General features: G+C 34.5%; 1 protein-coding gene across 3 annotated transcripts in view; it reads right to left on the bottom strand.

The window, feature by feature from the left end:
• Positions 1-15,451, bottom strand: part of MAP7 (microtubule associated protein 7) — a 151,461-nt gene that overhangs the window by 77,199 nt on the left and 58,811 nt on the right. Inside the window, exon 1 of one of the 3 annotated variants that reach the window (XM_039878996.1) lies at positions 14,064-14,348. The exons of the other annotated variants lie outside the window; for them this stretch is intronic. Within the exon in view, the coding sequence (XP_039734930.1) occupies positions 14,064-14,115 (52 nt within the window). The 5' untranslated portion in view covers positions 14,116-14,348. Of the gene's footprint in view, positions 1-14,063; positions 14,349-15,451 lie in introns of those variants that run through there. 3 annotated transcript variants of the gene reach the window in all.

The raw sequence follows: 15,451 nt of genomic DNA, 5'->3' as shown, positions 1-15,451 counted from the left end.
CTTAGCAGTCAGCTTTATGCCTGGACCTGCTCCTGCTGTGAAGGGTAACCTTGGACTGATGGCCAGTCTAACACTGTCACATTTGGTTTGGACTTACTTTATTAGAATGAGCTGCTGGTCGGGCTGGGCAGGTTAGCTTGTCTGGCTAGAGCAGGAGCTTGAAAGCCAAAGCACGATCCCTTTACTGCCCAGTCAGTACATGATTACAGACAAGTACAATGAATAATGGATGAGAGATGTGAGCTGGGTGATTATATATGTCATTACTCAGCAAAACATTTAATGAGCAGGCACTGTTCCAGGCACAGTACCACAAAGATAACAGTACTGAAGTTAAAGTCTTCAAAGAGAGACAGACACAGAAATAGATAATTAAAATATATGTGGTAAGTACTGTGATGAGGTATGTATAAGACTCTATGGAATCACAGAGAAAGGTAAGGGAGGCTTCCTGGAGTAGGGGATGCTGGAGCTGACCCTAGAGTGAGTAGGCATGGTGGGGGGCGCTGTTAGCCAAGGAGATGGCACGACAACCAAAAATACTAAAGAATTTATCTGTCATAGGGAAAAGGGCAGAGATATGCATCAACCTTCAATGATGCCAACTAGAAAACCCATCAACTTCTTTTATAAATAAAAGATTGTACCTTTTCTTTATTCCCTTAAAAATACTTTCCGTTAAAATAATTTTTTTCTCTTACTTGTTGCAAGAAGGAAGCTACACATTTCATATATTAAATATTTACTGCTTCACAATTTTAGCATGCAAAAAGAAAACTTTAGGCTTTAAATTAAAATAATAAGAATTAAGATCCAAGAATTATAACAACTATGAGTAGAGAGCTCATGTCCAAGGACACAAAACAGCCAAATGTAGGAGGAAAGAAAGCACAGTATAAAGATAAAATTATTTTATCTTAAATTTTTTAAGTCTTATTTTAGTGATCATTTTTACTTTTGGATTTTTAAGCAAAGTACTTGATATATTTTAATATTTATCTTGATTTTTTTCCCTAATGTATAGCATCAAAAGCACTGCTGACTTTTTGATAAGTCATTCTGATAGGTGTGAGGCAATATCTCATTGTAGTTTTGATTTATATTTCCCTGATGATTAATGATGTTGAGCATCTTTTCATGTCTGTTGGCCATCTGTATGTTTCTTTGGAGAAATGTCTTTTCATGTCCTCTGCCTATTTTTCAATTGGATTGCTTATTTTTCTGTTACTGAGTTGTAAGAATTTCTTATTTATTTTGGATATCAACCTCTTATCAGATATATCATTTGTGAATATAGCCTCCCATTCACTAGGTTGTCTTTTTCATTTTGTTGATGGTTTCCTTCGCTGTGCAGAAGTTCTTTAGTTTGATGAGGCCCCATTTGTTTATTTTTGCTTTTGTTTCCCTTGCTCACAGGGATGTATCCAAAGAAAAAATACTGCTCAGATTGATGTCAAATAGTTTTATGTTCACTGCAGCATTATTTACAAAAGCCAAGATATAGAAGCAACCTAGGTGGTCATCAATAGATGAATGAATAAAGAAGATGTGACACACACACAATTATTATGCAGCAATAAAAAGGAATAGAATCCTGCCATTTGTGACAATATGAATGGATCTAGAGGGTATTATGCTAAGTGAAATAAGTCAGGAAGAAAAATACAAATACTGTATGGTCTCACTTCTATGTGGAATCTAAAAAGAACAAAACAAACAAAAATAGACTCATAGAAACAGAGCTCAAAGGGATGACTACCAGAAGGAGGGGGTGGGGAAATGGGTGGAAAGCGGGAGGGGAATACAGTCAATAATATTGTGATAAGTTTGCACAGTGACAGATGCTTACTGGCAGTAGAGGGGTGATCGCATTGTAAGGTATAAAAATGTTGTGTATCAGTATATTGTAAACCTGAAATTATTATAAGTAATATTGGATACCAATTATACTTAAATAAAAAATAAAATTAAAAAAACCCCACAACACTATTTACCACTCTACCTATGATGCTGTGCTGGTGTTGTAAAAAAATATATAAGTATACTGATTCCAGGAATTAATAATATAAAACAAAATACTGATAAAATTAAATAATTAGAGCTCCAGTTCAATGCTTTTCCCATAGAATGGTGTTCTCGTAACTGTTTCCTTATTAGGTGTAATAATTTTGTCTTTTTGGTCATTTCACAATTAAGTTTTACTGTCTCAGTATATGGGAAGCTATTCTTTCCCCCATCCCTCTTTTAGATCATGAATGTCCCGGCAAATCTCAGAAAAATCACTAGCCCCTTACTCTGAAAAACTATACATGCAACTTCAGAAAGTTTCAGGGACCCCAGGGACTGATGGTCAAGACCCCCCACCTTCCCACCACACCACCCACCTTCTGCCGGAGCAAAAGATGTTTTAAGTAGTTACAGGCTCTAAACTATAAAGCAAATCTTCCTCATTTCTTGCCGTGATTCTTTTCAGTCAAAATAAATCTTTAAAAATGTAATATTTAAAATAGTTCTTAAAGACCAAACTTTCAAAGCACTTGTGTTTAAAGCAGTAGTTCTTAGTTGAGGGTCTGCATACAAAAGTCTATGGACCTTTAACACAGATGTCCGAGTCCAACGCAGACCTGCAGAACTGCTATCCTGAGGCATAAAGCTTAGCTGTGTATTTTTAAATAGCTCCCTAGAGCAGCTGACGTACATCTCTGATTTGGAACCAATGGATTACGGAATTTAACACAGGATTCGTCTCCCACAGGCTTAAGTGATTTTTTACGTTTTTTCATTCCTCGGCATAAAAAAGGCAAGATGAGTTGGTGGGCTTAACCTTTTTTTCTGCTTTGGACTTCTTTGACAAAGGTCAGGCTGGATCCCTTCTCAGGATAAGATTTTTAATGCATTAATTAAAATACACAGCATTACAAAAAATACAACCATACTTAAATTATATTTAAAAGGTTATTGAGATATTAAAATGTTTATACTGTAGAAACATATGTGCTTCTTTATTAACCCATTAAATACAGAAATCTAGGGGCATGCCTAATAACTGCCATGATTTCAAAGCAGTGATCACACTACCTTTTGAGAGATCTGAAAAAAATGTAATGCGATATGAAAATATCTGACTTCTACTGATGTTAATACTACTCTAGGTTTGTTGCTCACATTCATAATTAAAGGAAAATTTCAATTTCCAGGAGAGGTTACTGGAAATAAAGATGCGATTATTTTCCTTATCCAAATTCACAAACTCCCGGGTTAAGAACCCTTGTTTATGGGAGTCCATGTACTTGGAAGGTTTTAAAGGGAATCGAATTCCAGACTCTTTCCTGAAACCTCCTCCACCTGGCTTTTTATTCCCCTTCTCCTACTACTGTAAGAACGGCACACCACGTGAGCACTCTGAGAGAGATGAGGTTCATGGCTCACAGTGTAAAACCTGAATCTCCACCAGAGAATGATGAGAAAATGGCACAGCTGCCGAAGGGCAGCCTCGTGAGAGCAGAGCAGGCGAGGAACGCGACGGGAGCGGAGCCTTGCTTTACCTGAAGGAAGGGCACCAGGAAGGAAGGGCACCAGGAAGTGCTACTTCACCATGTGCCACGGTGGCATATTGATTATTTTGGGCTAAAGGCAAATGAGAAGGGCATAAATTTCCCTTTGTGAGGGTGACAAATTCGCATTTGTAAAGGTAGAGGAGAATGACTCAGCACCAGAAACAACCTGAGTCTGTATTACAAACCTTACAAAATCACCCTCATCTACCATTTGTGTCTTCCATACATTTACCTTCCCACAATTCACCTCCCCTAGATATCCAAATCCTCTTTTCTTTATCTAGTCACTTCTCTACAATTTATCAACCTTTGTTAAAATTGTATATAAGTCCCTGGCTTTAACTGCCTCTTTGGGTTTTCACTTTTCTTCTGTGAGGTCCCCATGCATATGAAAACACTAACATCAATAAAGAAACATACCCCTTTTCTCCTGTTAATCTGTCTTTTGAAAGTTTAATTTGCAAGCCCCAGTTAATATACCTTAAGAGGGTAAAGTTTTTTTTTATCCCTGCACAAATAAAAAGGTTTCCATTGCATATCTAATATATATTAGTGTGTCACTGTCATAGAGTGTAAGTTAATATACTTATTTGCATTAAAAAATAAAGTCAGTCTTTTTTTGTCACAAAGTCACAAGTATTATATGGCTGATTGCTAAATCAGTTTTTTTGGGGGGAAGGGTGGGGGATAAAATGAATGAGCTAAATCTGTAGCTTCAAGATTTTGATTAAAATGTATTTAAAGCATGTATATGCTATGTGATTTTCTAAAATTATATCCTTCAAAATGATTTAAACTATTTTAAAAGAAATAATTTTAGATTTCAATTTCTAAGGCTATAAAATGGTACATGATTTTTCAAATTTCTTCTTGGATTCATGTAAGCAAAAATATTTGAAGACTGAACAATGTTTCTTAGAGTATGGTCCCTGAGCCTCCTTGATCAGAAACACCTGGTATTTGTTAAAAATGCAGATTTTATGCCCCATTTCAGATCTATAGAATGTGTATCTGTAGGGGTGAGACCTGGGAATCTTCACTTTTAACAAGCATCACAGCTGAATCAGATGTATACCAAAGTTGAGAACCACTGTACTTTATATTTATTCTCTTTATTGCTTTGTGGAATCTTCCAGAAACAATATAGTAAAGTTTGAAATAATTTTTGGATTTATCCTTTGACTCTCTGCATAATCATTTTTTTAGAAAGCTAACTTCTACAAACTCAACACAAGCTACTGATATTTATGCAGAATTTATATGGCAGGATCAATGTCAATGGGAACCATCTTTTTATATATCACTTAATAATTTTCAGTGGTATAGAATAGTGATGTTTTAATATGTTCTTTAAAAATTTGATACCAATTTGGGATAAGCTGTAAACAGGTCCAATACATAACAGAAACACAAGTATTCCCTTTTATATAAACATGATCTAAAAATAGACTTAAATGATGGCTCTACTAATTATTATCAGAAAGATGGGTTAAGGCTCAAGGTATTTGGCATTTCATGGGAGTTTTATAAAAGTTTCTAAGATTTTCCTAGGCTAAAATCATATTAATCATGCTACTTGCAAGTTCGATTTTGGGCCTTTAATAAATAAAAATTCAGCAAATGACCCAGTTTAAATTATTCTTGAAGACGTGCTTAAAGACTAACTCTTTAAGCATCCATCTTTGTTAGGTCTCTCAGTTTTCATGTGATTGGATCAACTCTACCCCAAGGTCAACTGTTAGCTAAATCATGTGATTCCACTATTAACTGAAAACACAGAATGTATTCTAGGAACTTGCCAAAAGTACAAAATCTTGTACTCACTGTTAATAGTCAGCAAAAGCTCAGTTTCAAGAAGCTGTATTTATGGGGAATATACAGTAAATGAATTCTTGTAGAGATACATACATATTCTAAAATCTAACCCTGTATTAAGTCAAACTAAGAGAGAGCTGTGCAATAAACATACTGTCCTCTGTAAAACCTCATTTTAAGGTTAGTCTCTGGCTTCAGCATATTAGATATCCACACTCTAGAAAATTAATTTGTATTGTATACACTGGATGCTTAACCTGTTTTTCATATTTTAATACTCATTTCTATGCTGAATAGCCAAGGATGAAAAAAGAAATAAAACTCTGAGTATTTATACCACAGAATATTTTAAACTAAAATGTATACATTCTCTCACATACATACTATGTAAATATAAATTAGAAGAAAAATTGAAACTAATTATTTGTTTTTTCAGAGTTTCTCTATCCTTTTTTTCAATACTGCAGAAATAGGAAAGATGTGTTTTAATATTATTTCAACTAAGACAAACTTTATGTCTTTAAACTTTAACAATTAAGGCAAAATAAAACCCCCCAAACTGGCTGAATAAGCATCTTTATTTTGGAAAAAAAGAAAAAAAAAAAACCAAAACTTAAGTACTTGATGCTTTAAGAAAATTGAAAAAAAATTGTTCTTTTAATATCAATTTATCCTGAAAGTTATCATTCAAAACTTTTCTTAAGCAATAATGTTCATACATCGCTATGCTAGACTACAATAATATAAAAGAAAAAAAAGCAAGGAAGTCCAAGCAATTAGAAATAAGCAGCTGTTTCAAGGCTTCTGAAAGAACAACCAGATTCTGGGAATTATGGTCTGTGCTCGTGATGGGGTTCATGGTAGGCCACTCCCAACATCCTTCTTTGGCATATTGATTATTTTGAATTAAAGTTACTTAACAGCCAGTGCAAGTGATGTTCTTTTTTCCCCATGAAAGGAGGAAAATAAATCTCCCACACAGAAGGTACCCTCTCTGCTCCAGGTAGTATGGAGACATCCTTATCACCAGAGACAGGAAATTCAGGGCTGAGAAGGCTGTGTAAACAAACTTGGCTTGTATCTAATTAGTACCCAAGCCTAAGTTTCTTTGTCTTGTGAATTCTTAATAAATTTATTGTTCCTTTGTCTAAAAGGTATATAAACAGCTCGCTCTAGTCATTTCTTAGATCCCATATCTATGAGACTTCCATAAATGCAAAATTAAATTTATCTTTTTCCCTCCTGTTAATCTGTCTCGTGTTAATTCAATTATTAGACCAGCAAAAGAACTTAGAAGGGATGAAGGGAAAAGCTTTTCTTCTCTACACTGGAACATGGTTATATATAAGCTTAGTTGCAATAAGGTTAGTTTGGCAACACTATCATTTAAACATTTGTATGATAAGAGTCAAGCCTTTTAAAATCCTGTAAGTGTCAAAGAACAATGAATTCTCTTAAAGCATCCCCATTCTTCGAAATGGTGTTATAGCAATACCTGACAGATAAGAGATGCAGAAGAAGTAACAAAGTGGTCCTTTCAATCAGTTGCCGGGAAAGGAAAACACAACTATGAATGTTTTATAACTTTACGAAAGGCTTTATGGAATGTTAGAATGACTAAAATAATCCTTTTTCATTCATCCTTCCACTATTCTGAGTGCCTACATCCAATGCGCTAGGCCCTGGGTAGAAGCTGGCATGGGTCTGCGCCCACGTGGAACTTACAGGCTACAGGACATAGGCATTTGCCAAATAATTACACTGATGAAGGTTACATTGTCAACCGAGATAAGGGCTCTGAAAGGGAAGAACACAGTTCTATGGAGAAATATAACAAAGGAACCCAAATAAATGCTATTAAAACTCCATGGGGCTTCTGTTAAGCCTTGTTCTTCACATCAACACAATTTAAGACAGAACTCTAGATAGAAAAACATGGTAACTAAAACAACTTAGAACCCAATATTTATTTCCAAGGAGATTTCTTCACCTGCTTTTAAGTAAAAATTTCACCCCTAATACATTATAAATGCAGATGTTTTAATGGAATGTAATTCCCACCATGGAATACTTTTACCTATCTCACAAAACTATTGAGAATTTAATACTTCAGTATAAAATCAGTATTGTAAGTATTAAATTCTTATTTTTAAAGGGACTTTTTGAGATATAAAACATTTTTTTTTTCAAAGTGGCTAAATTTTCTCGGAAGAGAGGCTAAGTAGCATAAATCAATGTCCTGTTTTTTGAAGGTTACTGCAAAACTAACAAGCAATTCAAATGCATGAGGTAAAAACCTTTCTATTTTTCTCATGGGTATAATTTCAAAACATTCTGATGACAGCTATTGGCTGTAAAATCTGTGTACAACATTCAGCATATTTCAACAAACCTTAATAATTAATGAATATCCTATGTCATTAATTTATAATAAATCAAAGCTGCTTCAGAGTTTTCAAATGTACTAAGATTCTATCCAAAGGTAATTACCCAATGGTGACAGCCCTAAAATTCCTTGATTTGAATGTATTATAATATGCCTTCTGAAAAATCCAGTGAATGTTCAGGAAGTGAGTTTAAGGATTCTAGAAGTGGTCAGGCCATCTGATTACTTTCTGTAATTAGTGAGAGGCTTTTCCTGCAATGAGAAGAGATGTTGGAAAAAAGAGACTTCCTTCCATTAACCACAAACGAGAGAGAAATTTTAGGATTATGATTATTTTAGCTGTCAGGATTCTCACCTGTTTCCTATAGGATAAATTCTGGAGAATTGATTTGGTTTTCTTATCCTTTATTTCCATATGGAGCATTGGGTCAAAAATTTTGACCAAATTCGGTAAAATAATAAACGTTTTTTTTTTTTTTACAGTATCAGAGTGAATAGGTTCAGAACATTCAACCCAAACAGTAAACAGACCACTTAATTTTAATGGTAAGTGTCCACTGAGAAAAACCTTACTATGTTAACCCTTATCTTTTATTAGCTCTCTCTCTGTATTTCCTAGTCACTTCCTCACAATTCACTCTTTCTTGAAGCCCAAACTCCCTTTCCTTTGTTAAAATGGTATATAAGCTCCTGAGTCTAAATTCACTTCATTTGAGTTTCACTTCTTTTCTGTGAACACCTGTGCATTACATGAAAATAAAAAAAAATTGTGTGCCTTTCCCTCGTTCATCTGTCCTTCGTTAATTTAATTCATAGGCCCCCAGGGACTTAACTAAGAGAGTAAAAGAAAAGTTTTTCCTCCCCCAAAACCACTTATAACTGTAAAAAATCAAGAGCAACAATAGTCAATGGGGTAATAATTCTTCCATGGATTACCTAACTAGTAAAAATAAAAGTACTAAAAGTAAGGCAGTATCACAAATAATTGCTCATAATATGACAATTAATGAAAATAATTAGATTATATACTTGATACTGAAAGGGAATACATAAAAATTGCTAAAGCTACATTAGGGTGATAGGATTATGGGTGATTTTCCTTTTTTGTTTTTGCCAAACTTTCTATAATGCTAAGTTACACCTTGAAAATTTCAAATATAAAAAAAGATTTTGGGAAGCATATTTACAAAAACATGATTGAAAAATAAGCAGATATGTTTGTCACTAGAAATTGGTTTATCTTCCTAATTCTTCATCAAAAAAAAAAAAAACCATTTACATATAACAGAAAGCAAATGGAAAAGAGTCTATTCTGCACTTTTTCATTTGCAGAGACTGTCTGATTTCTTCTTTGTAGGAAAGGTCCATTTCACACATTCTAACGTGTGTGCAACTCTTAGGTTCCCATAACAGGACTTCACTCGACTTTGTTGCTGTTGGTTACAGCTGGTATAGTGTCAAAGTCTAAAACACTATACAAAACTGACACACTGAGAGCTATCTTAGACAAGGGCCCTATCTTATTCCTCACACACACTCTTTACCTTTAAAAATATTTAAGAAAATATGTCAATATTTAAGAATATACTTAAGAATGTTTTAAAAATATACCAAACTCCACATGTTTGATAACTAAGAGAACTCACATATGTACAGCTTCACTTCACCTACGTGAGCAGCTTCCGCCTAGTTCTTGACGTCTTCACCTAATTTGAATCCAACTAAAGTTCCTGAATGACGCACCTGTTTTATTTTTACCTTGACCATGACTGTTGACTAATACTGTAGCCATAAATTACAGAAACATACTTAAATGCTTCCATATTTAAATTTGTATTTTGATTATCAGAAATAAAGTATAAAATTCAAATATTCAAAGATTTAATAAAAGGTTATATAAAAATGTTAATCTCCGATGTAGTACTTTTATAGCTATTATGTTACAGAAAAACATGAACACTTTGTATTGTTAATATTAGATCAAGTGAGTGGAAAGCTTAAATATTAACTTTTACCTTCTTGGTCCTTCATCACATGTTACTTGCTATTCGAGCAACGTTACTTTATTCTGTGTGTGATAAGATACTGAGAACGCATTTATATAACCTAACAGATAACGATCCAGGAAAGGATATGGCATTATCTTTTTAAATAAAGTAGGTCTTGCAGAAAAATACCTTCTAAGTGAGAATGATTCTCATGTATTAAAAATGTGTTTTGAAATTGGCCTATAGTTCAATTGAAAGTTATTTATGTCACCCTTAGGTTCTGATAAAAATAAATAATAACATCAAAATGGTATAGCAATGCTTACAATTTTATACTAAAATTTCAGTTCAGACAATATTCACCAGACATTGTGAATGACTCAGTGAAATGCTATGGGAAAGGACTGGCGGCTTTTAATGCATGATTTGCATCTTGGTCTATAAGTGGTAAATCCTGGAAATTAAGCATTTTTACTTTTTGTGACAACATGTGTTACTACTTTGATGCCCTTCTTGTTACATTTTTCCCTGTTTTTTCATTCTATTTCATTTCTAAAACATATCTAGCTGATTTTAATCTTTGAACTAGAGCATTTCTGGCAAGACAGCACATAAGATTCACTAACAACACACACTTCCTAGAAAGAGAATTCTTAACTCTGTCCTTGATACGCCCTGCCAAGCTCTTTCCTTATGTCTATGTGTTTTGTTATGGGAGATTAAGCTAAACTCCATCTAACCTAAGATTCTTTGAGATCTCAGGAGGTCTAGGGAAGTGAATGACGGTATTTGACAACTTTAATTGTATTGAGGCTTGTTTCAAAGACCACCTAATCTAAATATCAGGCTCAGAAAAGTTAAAGTAATGGAAAATCAGAGAATCATTTTCTCTGGAGAAATTTCTACCAGGTTATTATGTTTTAAGTTTGGTCCCATATCATTGAAAAGGCAAATGATATACCCCAATGATATTTATAATGAATAACCACAAACATGATTGCCATTTATTGAACATCTATTATGTTCCAGACTGTATTACATACGCTAATTAGATACGTCTCATTTAATTCATTCTTTACAGTAAGCTGCATGTTAGATAGTATCCTCCCTACTATACAGAGATGAAAGCTGAGGTTCAAAAGAGTTAAGAAATTTGTCTAACGCACATGGCTTGTGAATCAAATCCACATCGATTTGACTTTAAAATCTAGTATCTTAACCACCATGTTATAGTGTTTGCTTAAAAAATTTTTTTTTCTAAATATAGCATTAAAAAAATGTATCTTAGTCTTTTTACTGTTTTGGTCTCCCCTCCCCCACTTAATATTTTGACAAATATAGAATGTCTATAAAGTCATAAGGCTTTTAAATTCTCACTAATGGAAAAAACTTGCATTATTTTTTAGTTTCAAGTAAAACTATAATTTGCTTTATGGGTTAAAAATCACTTTCTTGTGTATAAACTCGCTTAACCATCTTTACTTGATTTCTGCAGGTATGATTATTGCCATTTTATAGGGGAGGAGACTGGAGCTCAGAGAGGTTAAACGGAATTTGCCTGTGATCACAGTGTTAAGAGCTGAGTGCCAAAATCTGGTTATCTGATTCTAAAGTACATTTTGTTTCCTTGATAAAGGTATAGGTTCGATGTAAATTTGAGAATGGCTAGTGTTTTGTGAGTGCTTTAACAAAATGTTTAGTTTCTAAAAAAATTCCCGGTAAAAGAGCTTGGGTTTGCCAGGCCGTGTGATTTTCACTGTGTGGAAGCGGCTGCCCCATCCTGAGCACAGCGCTAACCTCGTCCAGGGCTTAGAGGAGCAGGGGGCATATCTGGCATGGGACCTGGCGCTTTATCACAAAATTATTTTTCTAGAGTCCTTAATTTAACTATTTTTTTCACCAAGGAAGTAAACTTTTTGGTTTTCTTTCTGCTCGGCACCTAGTTAATCATCTATAACAGAAGATAGTAACATTTCCTGCTGACCTTTTTCTTTTATTCTTCCAAAAGTTGGAAAAAAACTACTAGTGCCTTGGTCAGCCACAGAAATAATTATCATGTCCCAGTACAGTGACTCTTGATTTTATAGAAAACCATATCCTTGTTTCTGTTATTGTACATTTTATAAAGTGAGTAGATATAGCTTTTCCTACTTTGTTTCCCTACTGAAGACTAGGGATTGATTCATTGACTGATTCATTAATTCAACAGACAAATGAGGTGCCTACTGGTTGCCAGGCACTGTTTTAGATGCTGGAGATACAGCAGTGAATAAAATAACTGAAATTCCCTGTGCTCATCGAGCATACGTTCTAGTGTGGGAAACCAGACAATAAATATCCCATCAGCTAGTGATAAGTGCCAAGGTGAGGATGGGCCACGTAAGGATAGAAAGTAGTTTTCGTATAAAATGGGGTCACTCGTACACCTTATGACAGTTATACCAGAGCAGCTTAATGTGAAAAGAAGTTCTGCTCCCACAGCTGTAGGGACTTTTGTGAATAATCGAGGGGTGCCACGTAAGCGTTTAGAGCACAGCTCCTCCTTCACTCTACCCCCCAAAAGTTAGGGTTTATACATTACATTTTAATTCATGGAAACATGAAGCTTCTATGTTTTCTACTTTTTCAAGTTCTACTAAATATCAAACTAAACGACAGAAATTAAAAAGTATGCCATAATCTAGCATCTTAAAAAATTTAGAAGGTTTAAACCACTTATCTAGGGTTTATTGACCAATTATTGAGATTTTATTAAAAAAAATTTCCCCTTATTTAAAATTTATCTATCAGACATTTATCCGATTTTGTTACTGAGTAACCCATATTTCATTCGGTTCAAGCAATTTTACTTTATCTCATTTAAATAAGTCATTATGAAACCCAGTACTTATTTTGCATCGACTTATCATAATAATTGAATACTATATGTAAATATACTTTCTGCATAGAAAGATTTGTCTCCATAAAACAGACTCATTAAATACAAAATGAATTTGAGAGTGAGTTAACTGGACAAATACATATAATAATAACACCATGATTTCTTTGCTGGGAAACCAGGCATTAGGTGTGGCACTTTACCTCCTGTTTAATGTATACACAATCCTGCAGATCAGAGGTTAATTCCATTGTTCAGGATGATATTGACATACCAACAGAGCAAAATTTGTCTGAGTCACAGAACTAATGTCAGAGCTAAAAGGCAGGCTCAGATCCAATTCCAAATGTGTTTCTAACAGGCCTAACTCCACATTTTATAACCACAACATACCAAAAGCAAACCACTTACACCATAATCCATCTCCTAACAGTTACTAACATTATATATAGCGCAAAATTCTTTTCTAGAGCACATGTGTTTTCATTATAAAATTTGAAAATATTATCTATGAAAATTAACATATAATACTTTAAAAGGGCAAATAATTTAGTAAATAAAGCATCTTGATTACCCTTAAAAATTAAAGTTGATAAAACATCTACATAAAGAAACTTGCAGATAAGAAAATCTGGTGATAAAAATAGATCTCCAAAATGTAGTGCTTAAGATTCCAATAACTATAGTTTTCTCTGTAAAACCCACATGTGATTCACTGTTTACATGCCATGAAATTGAAGCACTGTCCTGAGGAAAGTTGTAAGAGAAAAATGCAGACAATGTTTCTGATAGGAAAAAAAAAAAGCTAAATAAAAAAATCAAGAGGTAGGAAAGAGAAGTACGGCCTTTCTTTTTAATGAGCAAAGAACAGCACCCCCAAGTGCACCCCTCTAAACAGTAAAGCAATCATTTTTCAAAATCTTCCTGATCTGATCTAGATACCAACACTAGGAGCATTAAGAAATCATCAATAAATTAAAATTTTCTTTAGACAGCAGCATAATTGTGTCTGTAGCTTGCTACTACCTAGATCTAGTACTTTCTTTAAGGAGACCCTAGGAGTTGTTAAGAATTCTCACTTTATTTTTTGTCAAAAGAAAAAAAATAGCAACATGGAAAATGGAGAATGATGGTTTGCCTTTAATTTTCACAGAAGCTATCACATGGTTCCAGGACAATGAAGATAGAAGTACAAATCCATTATCTATAGACTATAACAAAGATCGTTACATTTAATTAAAATTCTCTCTCACTCCTTTTTCTAAGAACATTAAAACCAACAAGTTTTTATTCCAAACAAAAGAAGCTATGAAAAGATTTCCTACTCTATACTTTCACCTGTTGGAAGTGTTAATTCGTCAAAACTGGTTTAAAGATTGCCTGATTCCTGTATTTCCTTGGTAAGAGTTTCAAAATGCATTCTGAGCCCAAAAACTTACAGCTTAGTGTCTTCCATCCTAAAATCCGTCTTTCTTGAGTATGCTGCAACATATCTGCATGTCTCCCTCTTCTTGCTTTGCGTTCCTCAGCCAGGCAAAGACCAGGCAAAGAATCAGTGAAGGGGCTGTTTAATCATCATCCCATGAATTATGTCTCACACGGCTCGAGGTACAGTCAGGAAGCAGGCAAACGGCCGATGAGGACATACAACTCTACAGCCACTGTTTTTTAAACAGTAACCTTGTTCACTGAACCAAGTAAAAACTGAGAAAGGCTTCTGTTCAAAAGAGCCAGTGAAGCTCAAATGGGTGTGGGCCGGGAGTAGGGGAGGCCTTTCCTGGTTAAAAATGGTTGCTAAACATCACTTCAATCTCAGGGATTCAAACTCAGCCAGGGCCCCAAACAGGATGTGCATTAAACAGATATTAAAAACTTAACTGCTTATGAAAATCATCTAAATGGTATTTACTCTGTTCCTGGACTCTTGTGCCTTTTGGTTTCCTGATGTATTAAAAATGACATTTAAAACCCTGAAGATTATGACTGATTTTGTTCCCATACCAAAGGCATCTGAAAAGGCGATCATTTAGAATCAGTCAAGCAGAGAGACCTCTGTTCTTTTTCTCCCTTCCTGTGAACAGACATGGAGCTGTAGAAAAACTGTATGAAATGAAGTTTCACTGCCCTTCAAAAGGTTCAGAAGGCTGACTTGCTTTAGCAAGGTTTGAAAAATTCTAAAGGTCTTCAAAGAGGAATGGAAGAATCGATGAATATGAATGCTAAAGTTTTAGAAATTATTTCTAGATAAGTCTAGGTCCTCAGAATTTATCTTTGTTTTTCCTTTTTCTTTTATTTTTAGCCAGGGATAAACTGCATTGTAAATTTTGAATTCAAAATTCGATCATGATTTTACCTTAGGCTTGTCTTTAAAAGGACTTTTTGCCTAGGGGCAGACATAGAGAGGACACTAAGGAAGAAGGGTAATGTCGAGTCCTCACTGTGCCCTTACAGAATTTAAAAACATGTGACATGGAGGCCAGAATACTCTGATCAAAACCAATCAACTTAATGAATTTGGGTAAGCAACGGGACCATTTTGGAAATGAAAATTCCATGTTTAGAAGAAAATCCTTTCAAGCCTCTCTGAGTAGGAAGACTTGAACCTGGACGCATAGGACAGCAAAGATGTACAAGGCTAAAGCACCCACTGGACTTGGGAATGAATCTTTTTAATGCCCTTGGAACTAAAGACTCCTTATTAGGAGCCAGTGTAGTCTAGCATCACCCCAACACCTCTAGGGACCCAGCATCAAAGCTGTTTAAGTACCATCATTCCCTCTAACAGGTCTGACATTTTCAAAGGTAGCCCATATAGACAATCTCTTTA

Source organism: Pteropus medius, unplaced genomic scaffold (genome assembly GCF_902729225.1).
Source record: "Pteropus medius unplaced genomic scaffold, Ma_sr-lr_union100, whole genome shotgun sequence".
NCBI classification, from domain to species: Eukaryota; Metazoa; Chordata; class Mammalia; order Chiroptera; family Pteropodidae; genus Pteropus; species Pteropus medius.
Note: the sequence above shows the minus strand (reverse complement) of the source record. Positions and strands in the feature narration are given on the sequence as shown.